The sequence below is a fragment of the Myxocyprinus asiaticus genome, chromosome 14 (assembly GCF_019703515.2).
Source record: "Myxocyprinus asiaticus isolate MX2 ecotype Aquarium Trade chromosome 14, UBuf_Myxa_2, whole genome shotgun sequence".
Classification (NCBI taxonomy): domain Eukaryota; kingdom Metazoa; phylum Chordata; class Actinopteri; order Cypriniformes; family Catostomidae; genus Myxocyprinus; species Myxocyprinus asiaticus.
The window spans coordinates 8670153-8690279 of NC_059357.1; the positions used below are offsets into that span (position 1 = coordinate 8670153).

At 35.9% G+C, this 20127-nt stretch overlaps 1 protein-coding gene across 2 annotated transcripts in view; it reads left to right on the top strand.

Annotated features, from left to right (window-relative positions):
- LOC127451407 (protein shisa-9-like) overlaps positions 1 to 18925 on the top strand; it is a 129034-nt gene extending 110109 nt beyond the window's left edge. For both annotated transcript variants that reach the window (XM_051716107.1, XM_051716108.1), the window contains one exon: positions 8779 to 18925. In XM_051716107.1, the coding sequence (XP_051572067.1) occupies positions 8779 to 9245 (467 nt within the window). In that variant the 3' untranslated portion in view covers positions 9246 to 18925. The remainder of the gene's footprint in view (positions 1 to 8778) is intronic.
- Positions 18926 to 20127: the final 1202 nt, after the last annotated feature.

The window sequence follows — 20127 nt, forward strand, 5'->3', positions numbered from 1 at the left end:
TGTTTTGTCAAGGCCACTTTACCCAGAACTACTGATGAACATTGCAAATTTGTTGTGCAAATGTGCCCAGTGTCATTTAATCTGAGCTCCCGGGCTGCTGGGAAAGAAAAACACAGCTCCTCTGCATCCCATATTGTATATAAGGACGATAATCACATATGCAAATATCACCTCTCACATCAAGAGGAAAACAACCCTGACATGTTATTAAAAATCACAGCACAATTACTGTCTGTTGGATGATATTAGGAGCATGTACACACACTCTAAGATCGACAGACAGACAGACAGACAGACACACCAAACAGACAGACCAAACAGACAGACCAGTCAGACAGACAGGTAGTTGTAAAAAAAATTGTGTCGTACAATACAATGTTCTCGATTTGATAGCATATGCTTTGTACGATACATAGATAAATACTTAACTGGTAGTGTAATTAAAACCAAGCAATGCAACATTGAGAGCTGCCAAACAGTCTCCTCCCCGGAGAGGTGGCACTGAGCGCTCACAGTAAAACAGAGCAATTAGTCTACACAGTCTAGCTGAGAGCTCGAAGATTGATGGCAAACACTAAGATATATAAACATTGTAGCGTTACAGCTTGTCGAATTTGCCAGACAATGGTGTTATGTCCTAGTGCTACAGTACATCAAACAGGTCATTTTATTTACGCCACCACGCAAATCGGTGGATTTGCAAGGCAGAAACACGTGTGATTACATGCACAGCAAGACGTTCATAACTATCAAAAAACAGTTTATTAAAAAACCTGACAACGTAAGAAACCTGCAATTACATGAGACTTATTATTCTCTGCTTTTGATGTCGAAATGTAAGCAGGTATGAGCACAACACTTGCACGCTTTGGATAAGCCGGTAAGAACACTCTTAAAGTTTACATGCAAAGTGAAACCGGGGGAAGAAGGCAAAAAAATATGTGTGCCGATCAGTATTTGTTCAAACCGCTAAATAATATTGTATTATGTACATCCATTATATCGTCTATTATATTGTTTTTCCGCTAACATTGAATGGAGTTTTTTTATTTTTTATTATTGCCACGGTCAACTTTAGCTTGCTCTCTGGGGGCTTTAAGACTTTAAGGCATGATTTTCTATAAAGCTGCTTTGAAACGATGTGTATTGTGAAAAGTGCTATACAAATAAAAATCAATTGTCAGTTTTTCTCATAACAATCAAACAAAATAAATGCAGTGCTGTTGTTTAAGTCACTTTATTATAGAGCTCTGCTTTTTGTTGGCAATATCAGACCCTGTTGTGTCATTTAAGATTTAAAATACATTTATGTTGAATACTAGAATCAGTGTTATTATAGTTAATGAAAATTAAAATAAAAACTAACTAAAACCATTTTTGTTAACTAAATAAAAGTAAAAACTGAAATTATTTGAAAAAACTAAAACTAAACTAAAATATTATTATAATTTTTTTTTTTTTACTCTAAAATAAAATGATCTCAAATTCATTTCAGTGTTAGTTTAGTTTAGTTTTGGGCAAATTAGGACACTTTGTACATTTCTTGGCAATTTTAATTATGATCCAAACACACACAACCTGACATTTTACCTTTGAAGAAAGCTTAGGATGTCTTCTACCTTAGAAAAGAGCAAAAATGAAGAAATTGTTAATACTGAGAAGTAGAACTTTTGAAGACCCTATTTTGACCAAATCCCAGAGGAAAAATTATTCTCTAGAAAATATCTACAAAGTATTTAGAATTAAGTTTTTATATTTTGTAACACTTTTACATCATAAATCATGTAACAGTAACCAGACAATTTTGGCTCCGCCCCCTCGTTGTCACGCTATTTTAGATTGTTTGGAAAAAAATTCAAAACAAACTTGTCCTAGGCCATTCGCTCAATCAGAACCAACCCAGTGCAGAAAGATTTTCTGGAGTCCCAATATTAATAATTATCCAAAAAAAATTTAACTTTCTATTTATCATCGCAAAGGTACGCCAAATGTACATGGGGGGGTGTGGCCACTTTTACTAAAACTGTTATAACTCTTGAACCGAATGAGATTTTATCACCAAATTTGGTACACATATTCATGGGGTCATTCTGAGGACACACATAAACAAAAATGCATATCTCTGCATCTTGGTGGTGCTATAATAATAAAAAATCTAAAAATGGCTCTAACTATGGAACCGTTAGTTCGATCGACTTGAAATTTTGCATGCAGTGTCTTTGTCCAAGGTGCCATCAAGTTCTATGAGGACAGTCACATATCATGAAAAACATGGCAGGCATCGACCAATCAACTTTTAGCAGCTATTTGAACTAGTCCTAGGCCGTTCACCCGATCGGAACCAAATCAGTGTAGAAAGGTTCTCTGGAGTCACAATCGTGATAATTATGAAAAAAAGTTTGAACTTTTGATGCACTATTGCAACAGTATGCCAAAACATACAAAGTGGGTGTGGCCACTTTTTCTTAAATGGTTAAAACTCTTGAACTGAATGAGATATCACCAAATTTAAAACACTTATGTAAGAGGTCAATCTGAGGACACATAAAATAAAAATGGGTACCTCTGCCTCTTGGTGGCGCTATAACAGTCAGAAATGTAAAAATGACATATCTCTGTGCTACCTAACCTGATGTTTCTGAAAATTAAGGCACTTTATCATTGTTTTATTTGCAATAAATTAATTAATCAAATTCATTCTTAATATCTGTTACATATGTACTTAAAGGACCTTAAAGTCTTGAACCCCGTTAATCGCTGCTTGCAGCTATATTTTTCTTTACCATTGCTTTTCCCACCGGTGGTCATGAAATGAGCTCTGCCACATATCCCAATGTAAAAATCATCCATTTAAAACATAAAAAAAATAAAATAAATAAAAATAAAAGAGAGAGAGAGAGAGAGAGAGAGAGAGAGAGAGAGAGAGATTTTGCCCATAAATTACAATTTACTTACCTTCATGCCATACCAGATGTGTCTGACTTTCTTTCTTCTGCTGAACACAAACAAAGATATTATAGAAATATCTCAGCTCTGAAGGTCCATACAACACGAGTCAACAGGGTCCAAAGCTTTGAAGCTCTAAAAAGCACATAAAGGCAACATAAAGTAATCCTTAAGTAGTTTAATTCATGTCTTCTGAAGAAATCTAATCGGTTTTGGGTGAGAACAGATAAAAATGTTACTCCTATTTCACTATAAATCTCGCAATTGCAGTCTACAGGAAAGATCGGCAATGAGACTGCTGATGTCAAGATTTAGAGTAGAAAAGGATGCAACCTTTACGTGCTTTTTGAAGCTTCAAGGTTTTGTACCATGATGACTTGCATTGTATGGAACTACAGAGCTGAGATATTATTCTAAAAATCTTACTTCGTGTTCTGCAGAAGAAAGAAAGTCATACACATCTGGGATGGCATGAGGGTGAGTAAATTATAGAGAATATAAGAGAATTTTCATTTTTGGGTGAACTATCCCTTTATTTGTTTACTTCGCAAAGATTAGTTAAGAAATTATGTATAATCATCTAAGGAAATTCATATGGATGCAATGGGGATCAAGTTTAAATGTCTTTTGTCACTTTACCCTATGTTATAAAATGTGTAACATTTACAATCCAAATTAAACACGATAATACAAATAGATAGAGGTAACAACAAGAGAAATGAAATGATGTTAGACATTTTTTAAATGATACCAGTAAATTCTTCTGCTTTGGCAGCCATGAAAAATACTTAAATTAAAATAAAAACTAACTAAACTGAAACTGAGAAAATGAAAACTAAATTAAAACTAACAGACAAACTGTGAAAACTACCGAAAACTAAAACAAATTTGGAATGACAGATTGATATAAAATAGAAATAAAAACAAAATAAAAATCCAAAACTATAATAACACTGCATAAAATAAGTTTAAGCGGAAAGATTTGTGGGTGCTGTTTTTTTTTTAAAAAAAGATTTGTATCATTGTATCATGAGGCTTCTGCATTGTATTGTATCATGAAATTTATGTATCGCTACATGCCTTATAGATAGATAGATGAAAAAGACAGACAGACAGACAGACATATATATATACACACACACACACACACACACATATATATATATATATATATATATACACAGTATATATATATTATTCTTGTTGCACTCTAATCTGTCTTGGATAGTATTTTTCTGATGCAATTGAAACTTTGTTATGCAGCACTTTATGTACTGCTGCCTCCTTAAGATGAATCGCTTATGTTGTAATATTCCTCTTTTGTAAGTCGCTTTGGATAAAAGTGTCTGTTAAATGAATACATTTAATGTAAATATGACAGAGAGACTGAGAGACAGACAGACAGACAGACAGATAGATAGATAGATAGATAGATGCAATTAATTATTATCAATGAGTAATAGGTCTGATAGGAAATCTGTTGGAATGTGTAAGGGTGTGTGTTCTATACATCCAGTCAATGATAAACATGCCACATGCTGCTTTAACAATAGCCTGAAAACAGAAACACAATCAAGGACACAATAATAATAATCATAAGGCTGGGTAGCAGCCTTGAATTTACACTAATATACCTCATATATACACAACCACACACACACACACACACACACACAATTTTAATAACCTGGTTGTACCAAGGGAAAAAAATGGACTACAAACCACTGATCTCACAAACAGCCTTGACACATACTGTACAACCCAATTTTCTGTTGTTGTGGAAGTTACTTTGAAACTCTAAAACTCTGTGCTCATAATTAATTAAAAGTATATAAACTAGTTAAGCTATAAGGTACCCTTTTTGGTTGGGGGGGGCTTGGAATAGTTTGAATTTGCAAAGTTTTTGCATTGTGGGCAGTATCAGATTATATCTTTTTTTTTTTTTTTTTTTTTTTTTTAATCAGGACAATAACACAATAATGACCATTTACAGGTATCTCAAACAGATAAATTTACTCAAAATTAGAGCTGTCAAAGTTAATGCATTTTCAAACATTAATGTGTTTTCAAGCACTTTCATGTGAGTTCAAAGTGGCGCTTCACGCTGGCGTTAACTGACACGAAGCCCTGACGCGAATCATGAATGCGGCTTCACGATTCCTGAAGCAAGCATATAGCCACAGTGCAGGCTGATTAATATTGTGGAGAATGAGAGTAAGTCATTTAATGATCATCGCAATTAATACGCAACATATGGGGAGACTAGTTCTTTTAATTTGTCAAACTCTTTAGACTTTGGGAAACGTTCAATATTACTTGAATTGGTGTAATTTTGGTACATTTCTATCTTTATACTGTGGAAGGCTTTGTTTGGGAAATGTTAATAAAGCATTATATTGTTACATATTCTTTTCTTTTCTAAGAAGGAAATAAATGCATTTTGACAGGAAAATAAATATATATAGAGTAACATTTCAAACACTTTCAAAATCTGCTATTAACTGAAAAATTAAGCAATTAATTGCGATTAAAAAGTTTAATCAACTGACAGCACTACTCTAAATACAACAACGAAACCGAGTTTATTTTTATGAAATGAATAATTCTGACTTAAGTTCTGATTGAATGAGCCATGTCTGAAGCTCATGAAACATCCCATAGTGCAAAATGTATTTGTCACTGCATTACTTGGAAACTGTAAATAGCCTACAGTTAGACTAATGAACTACAGTATATTACTTGGTGGATTTTTATTTTTTCAATTATTCCTAATAATGTAACTTTTTCTTGAAAATTGGTGCCTTTTATCATGTTGTTGATGGCACTTTTTACCATATTCCTTTCACGCTGTGCCTAAGAACACCCCTTACCCATGGTAAAATTATTATAACACACATCGAGCCTAAGTTCTACTGCAAAACTTTTTAATAATGCATGTAGCAGAATTAACATATTCCCTTGGTGATCCACTCAACATATCAGGAGAGCTAATTTAGCCCTCCGAAAATTATTAGTTCTGTATCGTTCAGGCCTCAACATAAATATGCTGAAAAAGAACCTCTGCGAGTTCCCTGAAAAGCCAACGTCGAGATCTGGCCTTTTCAGCTCATGGCAAATAATGGCGTACGAAAAATTATGACAGAGGAAAAATTACATTCAGTAGCCTACTACTGTTAAATAATTGACATTATACACGCAGGCACACACTCTTGGCACAGTGTCTTCTGTTGGATTACTGCATTTGGAGTGCTCGAGGTGGATCAACCCTGACTGTGCTGGCAAAGTCAGAGAGAGGAGGGAGAGAGTTTAACAGGGCAAGTGGAGGGAAAGATGAGAGAATGAGAGGAGGAATGGAGAAGAACATGCGCAGTGGGAGGGGGTGTTATGAATAGGGCCGGAGCCAAAATGTGGCAGGTGCCTAAGACAGCTTCCCAGCACTATCTTAATTAAAGAGTAACGATCTGAAAGATTCAGATATAGAGAAAGACAGACAAACAAAGTAAAACAGAGCAAGGAAACAGAGTGAGAGAGGCAAAGAAGGATGGGTAGTAAACATTTGTTAAAGATGAGAAGAGGCCAGACAGCATGAAAAAATAGAAGAAATGGACAGAGAGGACATTTGTTGGAACATTTGCCTTCTGTTCATTAGTTTGATGCATATGTTTACTCTCTGAGCACTTCCTGTGTGTGACATCATCAGGCTGTTATGTCACATTCTCTCCTGTTGCAATGCCTGATTCTCACTGAGGAGCAAACACACACACATGCACGCATGTTTACTTGGCTATATAAATGAGGACATATTGTACACTTTTATTGTTATTATATAAAACAAATTCTACAGCCAAAAAAAAAAAAAAAAAAAAAAAAGAAAATACAGACTAACCCAAACCCTAACCCTACCAATAAAAGAAAACCTTATATAGGATAAGACATTTTTTTATTTATTATTAATTGTTTTTCCAAATGAGGACATCCCTTGCAAAGGGAGGCTTTGTCATATTGATCTAACTTCTGAGGAAAAAATTATTCCTAAATTGTAGCCAAGTACACCCACACACACTTACCTAGCTATCTAAATGAAGAGATACCATATACTGTAGGCCTAAACACTTTTGGAATTTTATAATAATAATAATAAAACAAAAACATTACTTACTATTTATTATTTATATAATAATTTTAATTATAATAATAATTTATATTTATTTATATATATATATATATATATATATATATATATATATATATATATATATATATATCATTCTTTACCATTTTGTGATTTAATGCAATAGCATTCATTCATTTTTAATAGTGGCTAAATTATTAATCCAAATACTTTTTAGGGACACTCTGTATATTTTTATACATACATAGACTGTCTATGTAACACGTTAATTTAGTACGATTAATATACGATTAATAAATTCCGTAATAAAATAATGTTTTTCCACCATCTGAGCAAGCTTAAAATACATTTTAAGTCTGCTCTTTTGATTCTTTAGTTCCTCTCTTTAAATTTTAAATCAAAACACTCCCAGAAATAAATAGAAGCACATGAATGTGCTACTAACTGATGCTCTCACTTAAAGATAAAAAAGATAAATACAAGCTATGAATATAAGCTAATCTGCATGTCTAACCGTATAAGCACATTACTGCTTGATTTACTGTCCACAGTTAGGTAAATTTTGTCATATATCAAAACACTTAAGTTGTGTAGTGTAGAGACATGGGTTTTGCCGTGAGCATATGTTGTAATTTCCCCCTTCAGGGTTTATTTTGATAACAGATTGTAATACTAACCGACATTCGCTCATGCACAACTACAAACAATGTGCTCGTCCATACTAGTGCAGTCACAAAGGATCGTACAATGCACAGTTCAGATTTCCACTAATTACAAATCATTTACCATTGTAACCATTGTAACCACTTGGCTTGACTAGTATCTAATGCAATGGCATTTCAACATATTTAGGTGTGACTTACAGTAAGTGGCCAAAAGTGGCCAAGCACTTTTTTGGGGCCACTGCACATTTGAGAGAATACACACAAACATACACATGCAGAAATTGCGCTACACACTTGTGTGCCTTGTCAGCAGCTGTTTGCCTCACGCATTGGATATGACTCAATCGATAGCGAGACGGGACCATATAGGATGCCAGGATGAAAAAAGGAAAAAGGAGACAGGCAGTGAAGCGAGTGGGCCTCTATTCAGCTAGCAGCGCTCAGCGCAGTTTGGCTAATTCAATGAGACAGGCTAAAAGGCTAACTCTTCTCTGTCAACTGTTGCTAACATGCTAACCAAATTCAACCTTCTAGAAATAAAAAAAACAACAAAAAAACAGCCTAATCTATGCTGCTCATAAGCAAATAGAATATACTTGACAATTAATGCTTCTTATTCTATAATCAACACTATTGGTTACCTGTTTTACCATCCGTTACATGTATGTATCTATGCATCTATAAATTTTCACTGGACATTTTTTGGGTTCACTATCAGGAGATATACAGTACATATTTCTTTCCTCATGTCTATGTTGAGAGCTCCCTCAAGTGAACGTATGTATATGGCGTGATATAAAAGTGCCAAGGGCATTCTCATGTTGCACTCAATGACCCTGTGCTCCAGGTGATTTACTCATTAGTTTCTCTGAATTCTAAATATAGCAGCCAAGGTCAGTGACACGTACATGCAGTGTGGTTTGTATGTTATATGGAGTATGTCAATCTGAAATGGCACAATAATGGGTTTTAAAGAAATGACAACTAAAGGGAATTTTTTTTTGTCTCATTAATTTTCACCTTTTCCCATTGCAGAAACAACAGCTAGAAACTACTACCCCAAGAGCTACCCCATGATGGACTACACACACCGTCAATCCTCACCTGCAACATTCCAACCCATTGCTTTTCACCACAAAGACAAACATTTCCTACCCCCTCCAGACATCCATACTCCTTTGGCCATCACCATCACATCGGCCCAAGTCCCCAAGCACAAGATCTCCAAGACCAACACTCACCCCCTCACAACCAGCTCGGCATTTAAAGCCTGGGATCCCAGTAAGAGCCACATCCAACACCAGGTCCCTCTTATGGCCCAGCAACAACTACCAGTGTCCCAACCTAACAGTCGGCACCAGGCCTTCTCCTCCAAGCGGCAGTTTAGCATTGAGACACTTCCGGAATTGTTCTCCCAGCCCCTAGGGTACGGACAGTCTCCACACATCCACCCCAAACACAAAGGACTGCCCACGAACAGCAAGACTGAAGTCACGGTGTGAGGGGGATGGGGGGGTCGGGAGTGGCCTGGAAAGATGGACAAAAAGAGATCATGAAGAAAGAGAACACAGATTAGCATGACTGTGATTAGACTGGATGTGAAATCGTCAGCACATATGCTTCAGTTATATTTATTATTATATTTCCTCGTAATTGTTTTTGACTAGATATATATTTATTCACCATACTATAATAACAAGAGCAGAGGAGGAAAATGTAGCATAGTCTTGACTCGGATTCTGGATGGGCCTTGATTCCCTAGTCAACCTATTTTCCTAGAACAATTTGGCCTGTTTTTCTTGGAACCTTGGCTGTCTGATGTCTCCTGTTCCCCAGACCCATGTGTCTGATAGCAAAAGTCAGGAGGTAGGAGTCCTGCACGTCTGGATCTTTCACACCCTCCTAGACAAGGCTATTGTGCTGTCAGCTTCCATCAGCAACTGTCACACAGTGAGATATTATTCAGACAATTCCAGAACACATAGGACAGATAACAGGGATAAAGCATAAGGAAGAGGACAGTGGAAAAACCAAGATGTCCTGAGAGACAGAAGGAGAGAGAAACAGAGTTTTAAGTTTTGGGAGGACCAAGGGTTTGATATTTTAGTAGATGGATCAAGGTCTAGACATACCTGAAAATGTTCAAAGTCACTTGGCCTCTTTACTTCAACACCTTGAGGTCGAAGAATGCATTCCAGTGCTCATCCAGGGAGAAGACCGACAACATCGCTCCAGTCATAGTTATTTTGGCTGTTTCTATTTCAAACCCTTGTTCGAGACACACCACAGGTACAGACAAGGTCAATGAGCATATATCCTCTACTGATAGACCTCAAGAGGAATATTGCCAGAAACAAAAGTCGCCTGCAGAGATAAAGTGCCATAGTGACACAGGAGAACACATCTAGGTGAAATGGTCTACCAATGTCATAAGTAGCACTGCCAAAACAGCTTTGCTAATTTGTCCCATGTGTAACCTGTGAAATGACTTGCTCCCTCTGTTCTCTGAATGTACTGTAAATAGTTATCTTTTTGGTGACAGCAAGTTTTGGTCCTATTAAACCAGTGCTGGTATGGCCAAGTCTAGCATGCAGTAGCAATACCTAAGTAAATCCTATTGTAGCATACTAATAATGCACATGGGAAAGTGATAAACCTGGGCATCAGTTTTAGAGTGTAAGCCATGAAGCCTCAGAGCACTAGACCTGAGAATTATGAACCCTGGGGTCTTGGGGGTTGCCCCAGGGAATATTAGGCCTATTGGTACTCTCCAGCCTGGGGCCAAATGACTGATGGACAGAGCTGCCAAACTCACTCCCTCTTTGCCGCTCCAAGCTTTTCCCAACCAGGCATCTGGTCGCCACAATGCCACAAAACAACAAGGGGCGCTATAACTGATGACAGCACATGTCTAATATAGCCAATTTAATCTCCCATGTTGCCTCTAGACTCAGAATCTTGCTCTCTTGCTTTCCATTCTTGTCCTTCTTCATTCCACAATGGATCCAAAAGAAGACCTAGATGGTTTTCGGATCCAAATGTTTTTTTGCTCAAAAACATGGAGGTGAGACCACAAAATGTGGCAAAATTAGACTTTCATGAAAACGGCACCATTTACAAACTTAAAGGAGGCCTGAGTATATTGTCTGATGGTAAGCTCTCTCGACTTTGAATCATAATAAACCATCTGTTTATCCAGCAAACAGTTGTGAGTCCAAACGGTAGCGAGTACCTTTTGTTTGAACAGTCAAGTGAACAACAGAAGAGATTTTACGGGCTGATCACATCTAATGCATGAGCCTTCTAATGACTTCTATAGAGTGTGAAATGTTCAAGGATAGAGTTTAATAGAACTGCTGCTTGGGTCAAACAAGACAATGATGCTTCGTTCTGTCTCTGTGGCAGATGCTTCCAGGGTGGCATTGGGTTTCTGTGGCCAAACCCTGAATGACAGACACAGTCATCAGCTCTCCTGGCACAGAGATGCCAAGTGATGCCAAGGTGATCCTTGGCCTGAACTGGAGTCACATTGTATGCTATAAGGTCAAGAAGACTGGAGCTTTTTTTCCTCTGAGAAAAACTACAGTGTCAAAGCACTCTTATGGATGGTCATGACATGGTCTCTGGCTGAATCAAATGAGGCATAAGATCCAGGAATAAACCTTGTATGAATCTTATTTCTGACTTTAGCTTAATGTAACATTGGATTGGTCAATTAACCATTTAAATCTGTGGAGGTTGTGGATGACCTATAATGGAAATCAAATAAGGCTGAGTACATGCACATCTGCTACACAAGAAATACAAGGTGTAAATATCAGTTGTTTGCTTCCAAATACAGCTTCGGACAAGTGTGAAGATGTTATCCAGTGGTTATTTAAAACCACCCAATAAGCTTAATGACTGTTGTTTCCGATTTCTTCTTCAAATTAAAGTGTTCTACCTGTGATGTGAATGCCACTGGGTAGCTTTTTATCTTTAGCAATACATGATGTACTTTCTACTGTTTATGTACTATTTGCAATATTGTGTTTTTTTTTTGTACCGTAAGCATAATTGGAAACAGCGTCAAGCCTGCCCCAGTTGACAACCATTTGACAAAGATGAAGTGCTTCCGAATTTAAACACACTTCTAATACCTTCCTTACTAACTTAAAGGCATAGTTCACCCAAAAGTGAAAATTCTGTCATTCACTCTTGTACTATATTTTTTCAAACCTGTATGACTTTTTTTCTTATGTGGACATTAGGCAGAATGTTATGCTCAGTCACCATTCCTTTTTATTGCACCATTATTGCATTCTCTTTGCACTCATTAGTCTGGTGGAAACACAGAAATGTACAACAAACTGCAGCATCGGTGTTGCTGCAGTGGTGTGGGCTATAACGGCAGTGTGAATGTGTTTTTCTGACCCGGGTTTGATTCCGCCATTTGTCCCTTTTTTCCCCATCCTGTTTCCTGTCTCCGCTCTTCAAATATCCTTTACTACCACTTATAATAACAAATAAAAATCAATATAAAGGTTGATTTCCTCTGTCGATTGCACACGTTTCCTTCCTCGTCTGGGCTAGAAGGGGGATGTCTTTCTCCCGCAGCTCATCATCGGTAATATTTAGATTGTATTACCCATTTTGCAAAAGTCTCGGCTAACCCGTACAAAAATTAACCATGGTTTTACTATAGTAGTATTGTAGTAACCATATTTTTTGGTGGAAAACACAGTTTTGATGCAATTAACCATGGTGTTACTACAGTAATATAGTGTTAACCCTATAACGCCGCCTGTATCAAATTTGATATGCTATTTTCTGAAGCCTGTGCATCATTAACATGATAAAAATTTTGCTGAAAATCCTATTGTCTGCAATGTACTAGATGTTTGCTGCTACCTAGTAGATGTTTCCAGACATATTTATAATATTTTTTAATATTTCCCAAAATATGTCAGTTTTTGTATTGCATGCACTCATTTTTTTTTTTATGTGAAATCTTTGCTGATTAATGATTAAATTGTTACTGATATTTTAAAATGAGTATTTGCTGAATATAAGCACCTTGTGCTTGGTTAAAATTTTGTATATTATTTTATTGAAAAAGCCAGTTGAAATCCATGTATCAGGGGTAGGTTTAGGGGTAAAGGTTGGTGTAGGATGCCCCTATTCTGTATGTTAGCATTTAAATAATGGTGCAAATAGTATCTGCCACTATTTTAATCACATCTTTTTTTTTTCAATACAATGAAAGTAAATAATGACTAAGACTAAACATTCTATCTAACATCTCTTGTGTTTCACGGAAGAAAGAATGTCATCCAGGTTTGAAACAATATGCTGTAGTAAAGGAGTAAATGACAAACTTTTAATTTTTGGGTAAACTGTTCCTTAGTTTAAAAGATGACTTGCCATATTTGAATCTTGCGCTATGTGTATAGACCATATGCTTTATTTAATCATTTTTAAAAGATGTATTATAACCAATGCTTGAATGACATCTTAGTTACCAGTACAGAGACATGTAATATGTAAATTGGAGAATCACATTGTTTCCATTTGTTTGGTGGTACGTTTGAACACTCTATTCTTATGCACTGTTCTAAACTATACATTTTGTCTTGAATTCTACTAAGGGCTTTTAAAAAAGTACAAAATGTGCTCTTAACAGGTGTTTCCCCTTAAGTACTGGTGTAGTTCCAACAATTTTCAATTGAATTTTCAAGGCAGCCTTTAACTCGGGTAGTGCATTATCACCTCACATGACCACTCCACGAAAAATAACACAAGAGACATTTTGTCCAACACAGCAAAAAAAGCTGCTCCCTCCATGAGTAAACAGGGACATTTCTTGTTTGAACCCTGAAAGTATATGCAAAAAAACTTTTTAAGGAGAGAGATTGTGTGAGAGCTTATCACAGCAGTGATAAAGACATTTGGAATCAGTGATCTTGCTCTCTGATTGAACTTACCAGCATTAAAGGAAATCCAAAGCCAGCTACAGAATTGCAGGTTGATCCTAATTAAAAGATACCCCCTCACAAGGTTACATCATTGATTAAGAGAACGGCAGGAAGACTAATTAGGCTCGCTTGTTAACTTAAAGAGCCATTATTTATTTTTATTTATTTTTACACAATGCTGGCATTGAGAAATATCTCCTATCTCCTGTTTCATTTTCATGTTTACTGGTTATATACTCCTGTCTTTTCATACATCAGGGTTAAACAAATTGCAAAAAGTTAAATATATAAATATTGTGTAAAAATGTATGGGCAGGGTTGGGAGGGTTACTTTTGAAATGTATTCCACTACAGATTACAGAATACATGCTGTAAAATGTCATTTGTAATGTATTCCGTTAGATTACTCAAGGTCAGTAACGTGTTCTAAATACTTTGGATTACTTCTTCAGCACTGGTAGATTTTTTCACTTGTTTTGACTATAAAAACTCTGCCAGTACAGTAAGACAAAATACACATGTTAAAAATACATTCTCTGAAAAACCAAAATATCTTATGCAGTGTTGTTTCTAAAACAAGATAAATCAAACTGATCTTGTTTTAAGGATTTTTAGATATTTTTACAGGAAAACAATACAAAAATTATTATCAAGAATACGATTTTTGCCCTAATATCAAAGGTCTTACTAGAAAAAAAGAAATTATGATCCAACGTGAATTTTCTTGATAAAAAAATATGATCGTGCCTGGTAACGTGCATGTAAATAGACTAGAATAGCATTTTAGCCTAACGTAAAGCTGACAATTTACACAAGGTTTATTTCTATTTCTTCTGCTCCAAACTTACTTCAAACGTACTTCTCTGTCTGCTCGTATGAATGTAACACATCATAAGAAAGTGTTTCACCGCTGTTCAAATGCACTTTGGATCACATCATTTATATGTATAAATGTTTTCCATCTGAAAGGACTAAATATTAAATGAAACAAATGACAATAAAATCCAAAGTAATCTCTTCAGTGATCAATATACTTTTTTGCAATACGTTGCAATACAACCACAGCAAATTAGAACATATTTGTTGCTTATACATCTATGTAGAGCGGGATTTTGGACCAATTATATTTCACTGTGGACAGGGTTACCCAGCGCAACAGTACAGAAAAAACCAGGCAACCAACAAAAAGTGCAGTTGTTGATTGCCAGGCACGATGAGTGATAAAATCTATTTCTTCAGTGTAAATCTGAGCTTTTGTTTTAACTAGCCGCAACCCTGACAAACAACGAGCATCAAAATATTTTGATGATCGCTTGGTTTCTGTTTCACGCTGGGTAGCACAACTCTCATTGGTCCAAAATCCCGCTCCACTCAACTGTATATTGAACATCAAATATGTTCTGATTGGCTGCAATTATATCGCGTAGCGTCTTCGGTTTCAGTGTGTACAGATAAATTACTGTCTCCAGATATTTAACCCTGTAAATTTATTATGATGTTACTTCACTCCGTGAAGCACTGAGAACATGGCTTTCTCTTTTAACTCTTTATATGTCGCCTTTCATCTTCACACAGACTTTCAGTCTGGTTCTGGAAGTAAATATCTCATTCATTGTTTCCACAGGGGAATTGATTTTGACTATAACTTATAAACCGTTAAACACAGAACTACTGTAATGTCCGAAGTTGTTTATCAATGATATGTGCTTCTGTTAAAGCCATCAGTCCACGTTATTCGAACTACATTTAAAAAAAGAAATTACATTTTAAAATCAGACCCATAATCCTGCTGAGAAAGATCCACAAATCAGAAAATTGTGGCAAACTAAGCACATCAAAAGAGCTCTGAAGCAACCGCCCACTTCCATGATGCACAGCAACTGATGCAATCGAGCCCGTTTCCCTGCACCCTCCAAACTATTTATATCCTCATACGACCCCTCGTACCCATGCGTGAATGTTGTGTTTTGGCTTTGTTATATACGCAACGCATTTTTAAAATTAATTTAAACGGACTAATCTCCGTTCTTAGCTGTCAGTAAAGGGTTAAACTTTCAATGTAAGGAGTCATGTGACAAACAATATCTAAGTTTTTACATTGAAACCTGTTTGAGTCAAAAGATTAGTCTCTAGTTTCATCCGATATGCAGTTTGTTGAATTTGAGTGATTTATTGCGATACGCCATGCTGCTAAACACAATGTACACTAGTGTACTTTAGCGCATTTTTTTTCCTTAGAAATCCTCTATTTTCTGTGCATTATAACACTGATAATCAATGGGTTCATCCAAAAGCTGAAAAATGTTGCTTTCAGAGGTTTTATATGGAGTTTTTCTTACTGTTCTGAGACAAGTGCAGACAGACAGCACACTGGAGGTTAAATCATTCACTAAATAGGGAGCAAGGGAGCATCCTATAGCTTTCCTATGCAGCTAAGTGAATTCACTCCTAAAATCCGACCAGCAGTTCAGTTTCCAGTTGCAGATGATTCTTGGACCACTCAACATGTTTGACAGACATAGGACAATGGTAATCAGTACTTAGATTCAGAATACATAATGTATAATTTCATTTTAACATGGTTGGCAGTGATTGGATGATGCTGGCCTTTACTTTGAATCAGAATGAATTATGCTAATTTCTGATGTAATGTCAATAACATCTCAAAAACAGGAATAACCAACACTCCTGGAAATATAATAATTTGATTTTAAAAAATCCTACTTTCTTTAGCTTGGAATGATTTAACATTTCACAACTTAGTCCCACTGTTCACATATGTGTACATCAACTTTTAGGAAACCTATACTATACTTATAATCAACCAGTTTTAATCAATGGTTTTATATTTTTATATAAAATACATTTGTATATAATTTGATTATGTCATTCGCAATGCTTCATGTGATTGTAGTTCATGCCAATGAGAAAAACAGTAAAGTACACAATCCTGAACCTTTGTCTTCTCCTCCAATTTTCAAATACCTTTTGGCTTCAAATCAAAATTTGCAATGTTGTAATTCACCTCTGAGCTGGTTGGTTTGGTTTATCACTTACAACTCTTTTATAAACTTTTTTTTTTTTTTTTTTAATCCCTATGGGAAAAATACTTCATGAACCAAGATGGTTGAAAAAATGGGCAGCCACTGTTGCTCTTCAGACCCCAACTACTGCAGCATTGCATTGCAGTGTAGAGAGCTTTGTTGATAAACAAGAGTGATCTAGTTTTTGTCGCACCACTCACTTGCGGTATAGACATGGCTTTACAGTTGATCGTAGACTCTCTCGCTCTCTCTTGCTTTCCTTTTCTCTCTCTGTCACTGTCTTGTTTCTGTTTGTTCCTCCATCTCTCTCTCTATCCGTGGGCATGGTGGGTGGTGCAAGTCTTAGCTGTCAGTGATATCCAAGTTAATATGGGTCTCAATGGGCTGGAGAAAGAGAGAGAGAAAGAGAGAGAGAGAGAGAAACTGATGATATAGTACATGATGATGATGATGAAGAGCTGTGGGTGGAGGGAGGGAGAAGGATCCTCTCCTCTCGTTTCCATGTATTCCATCTCTTTTGCTTGTCTAATGCCCCATTTCCATATCTGCCATGCTTCTTTTTTTTTTTCCTTAAATCTGGTTACACTTTGAGCAGACACTGAATAATTCAGAGAAGTAAAATTGACAGTATGGTGAAAGAGAAAGACAGAGTGCTGCAGAGAGCTCATGAAAGACTGTCGAGATTTAAAAGCAGAAAAGACCTGTTCAACTCCTGCAAGTGTTTGGGAATAACCACAATGTACAACATTTTTAAAAGTCATTTGTTGATGGTTAAAAGAGTTTTATGTATGGGAAGCTTAGGCTTGACTTTAAAAGGATAGTTCCCCCAATGAAAATTATGTCCTCGTTTATGTTGCTCCAAACCCATATGACTTGCTTTCTTCCGTGGAACTAAAAAGGCATCCACTTTCATCATTCTTTTTCCATACAATGAAAGTGAATGGTGACTGAGGCATTTTGTCTAATATCTTCTGTTGTGTACTGTACCACAGGGAAATAAAAAGTCATACAGGTTTGGAACAACACGAGGGTGAGTAAATGATGACAGATTTTTTTTTATTTTTTATTTTTTTTGAACTATCCTTTTAAAGACTTTAAAATACCAGTAAGAAAAGCTACAAATCTCATGATTCAATAAAACAATCATTATAAATGTCAGGTAGAAAGAGTTCTTTAATGTTTTTTTTTTTTTTCTGTTAGCATGAGAGAAACCTTATTCAATAGATTATGATTATTATTCTTGTGAAATACAATTTTTACTATAAGCAATGAAATCACTGAACACATTATAGTGCACATTTTGCTGTTAATAATAACAAGGACAGCGATGACGATAAAGATGCTGATGATGGCAACAGTAGCCATGCCGACACAACAGCAATGATAATGCCAGTTGTATCTACAACACTGATCGCAATTTATAAGGGACATGCAGACATGGTCAGACTGATTTAAATGCTTTTTAAGCATCTCTTTCTAACAGAAACATTGTTAAGTGTTCTTTGTATAAACTTGTTTAAAAAATAAAAGGCAGATTGAAATACTCTTCTGGACTGATTCTGATTATTAATGTCGTGGAATGCCAGATGGGGATCTGCGATTTCTGGGAATTTATATAAAGAAAATAAAAATAAAACATTATTTAACTTATTCATACTGCACAATAGTGTGTTTACAAATAGAGAACTGTATAGACAGGTTTTGTGGTTAAGTAAGAGTGTTCTGCTAGATGCAGAAGGTCTAAAGAAGCCAGATTTTCGACTATTGGTATGAAGTCTTATTCACAAGTTTAGTTTAAAACACATGTATCAAGTTACTAGAAATGTAATATTTATGTCCATGTTGGTTTCATACATTTTTGAAAAACATTTACAGCATTTTCAATAGAAAATCTATTCAAGTGGTGTAACCATAAGTAAAAGGTATTAAAATACTTGAGTACATTTAAGTGAACACAATATTAATTTCATAAAAGTTTTCAAATATATTTATCAAGGTAATTTTGTTTTTTTTTACGAAAGTCATGAATATTAAAAACTTCTCTTAGGGTAACTCCATTTGACCTAAACAAAATTGTATTTTGTTTATAAAAATGTAAAATGAGACCACAGTATATGTGAATGGTGAGCTTTTAAATTTGAGGGTGAAAAATTGCAGGCAGCAGCCCAAAAATGCTTAAGGGGCCCGATTATATCAAAAATGACTTTGAACTCAGAAATTGATTGAAATCATATTAGATGTGTATTCAAGTAATTGTTTCTTGTGAATTGCATTTTAAATTAATAGTTCAAGACAAAAAAAAAAAAAAAAAAAAAAAAACTACAATGACCCACATTAATTTGCAGTTTGTTTTTTTTACACAAAGTAAAAACTTCTGTCAAGTCTCTCAAACAAACCTACTGAATATGTTTCACAAAGATTTGTTACCACAATACTATGGTGAATCCATAGACTAATTCTTCCTTGGATGTGCTCTGTAACCGCCTGGTACCTTTAAACAAAACTTTGTTTCTCAGTGGCTGGAAAAAAGGTAGTGTACTTTAACTCCAGGAAACTGTGTCAGCCAATCAGAGTGGAACTGGTGATTTTAGACAACTTTTGGCTGCGACTAGCATTTTAGTGGCTGATAGAATGAACTGGTCTGAAAACCACACACTATCACAAAGACATCATTAGCTCTGAGAAATCTGCATGAGTCATATGGAACCTTTTTATGATACCTTCATGGTGCTTTTCTGTCCTTTTTGAAGTTTGAAAATTCCAGTCCCATTGTCACTGCATGGAAAAGCAAACCAGTACATTCTCCAAAAGTTCTCCTTTTATGTTCCACATAAGAAAGAAAGTCAAATTGGTTTAAAACGACATGATCAGTAAATGATGACAATTTTCATTTTGGGGTAAACTGTCCCTTTAACACACTGGTGAGAGACACTATAAAGAACACACACACATTCACACACTAGCACAAAACGTGCACATCTATATCCATGTCTGTGGAGAATGCAGGCCATTTAACGATTACACTCCACCCTCTTGACTGTCTGAGTCAGACACACACACACAATTACTCCCTCTAAGACCTCCCCCTTATCTTGCCAGTTACAGCTCCATCCATCATTGGTCTTAAGGAGAGAGAGAGAGAGAGAGGTGGTGTGGACACATGGAAGATAAATGTTGGGCTCAGATGGGCAAGGGGTCTGCAATACATGGTCATCAAATGTTCTACAATCAAGTGCAAGCGTGTTTGTGTTACAGATGCATTGTCTGCAGATTAGTACTTCTGTCACTTCCAGAACTTTGACCTGCCAATCACGGCATTCCTGTCCATGCATGCAACTCCATGTTAATGTCTTCAATAATACATTTTTCTATCACTGGAGTTGGAA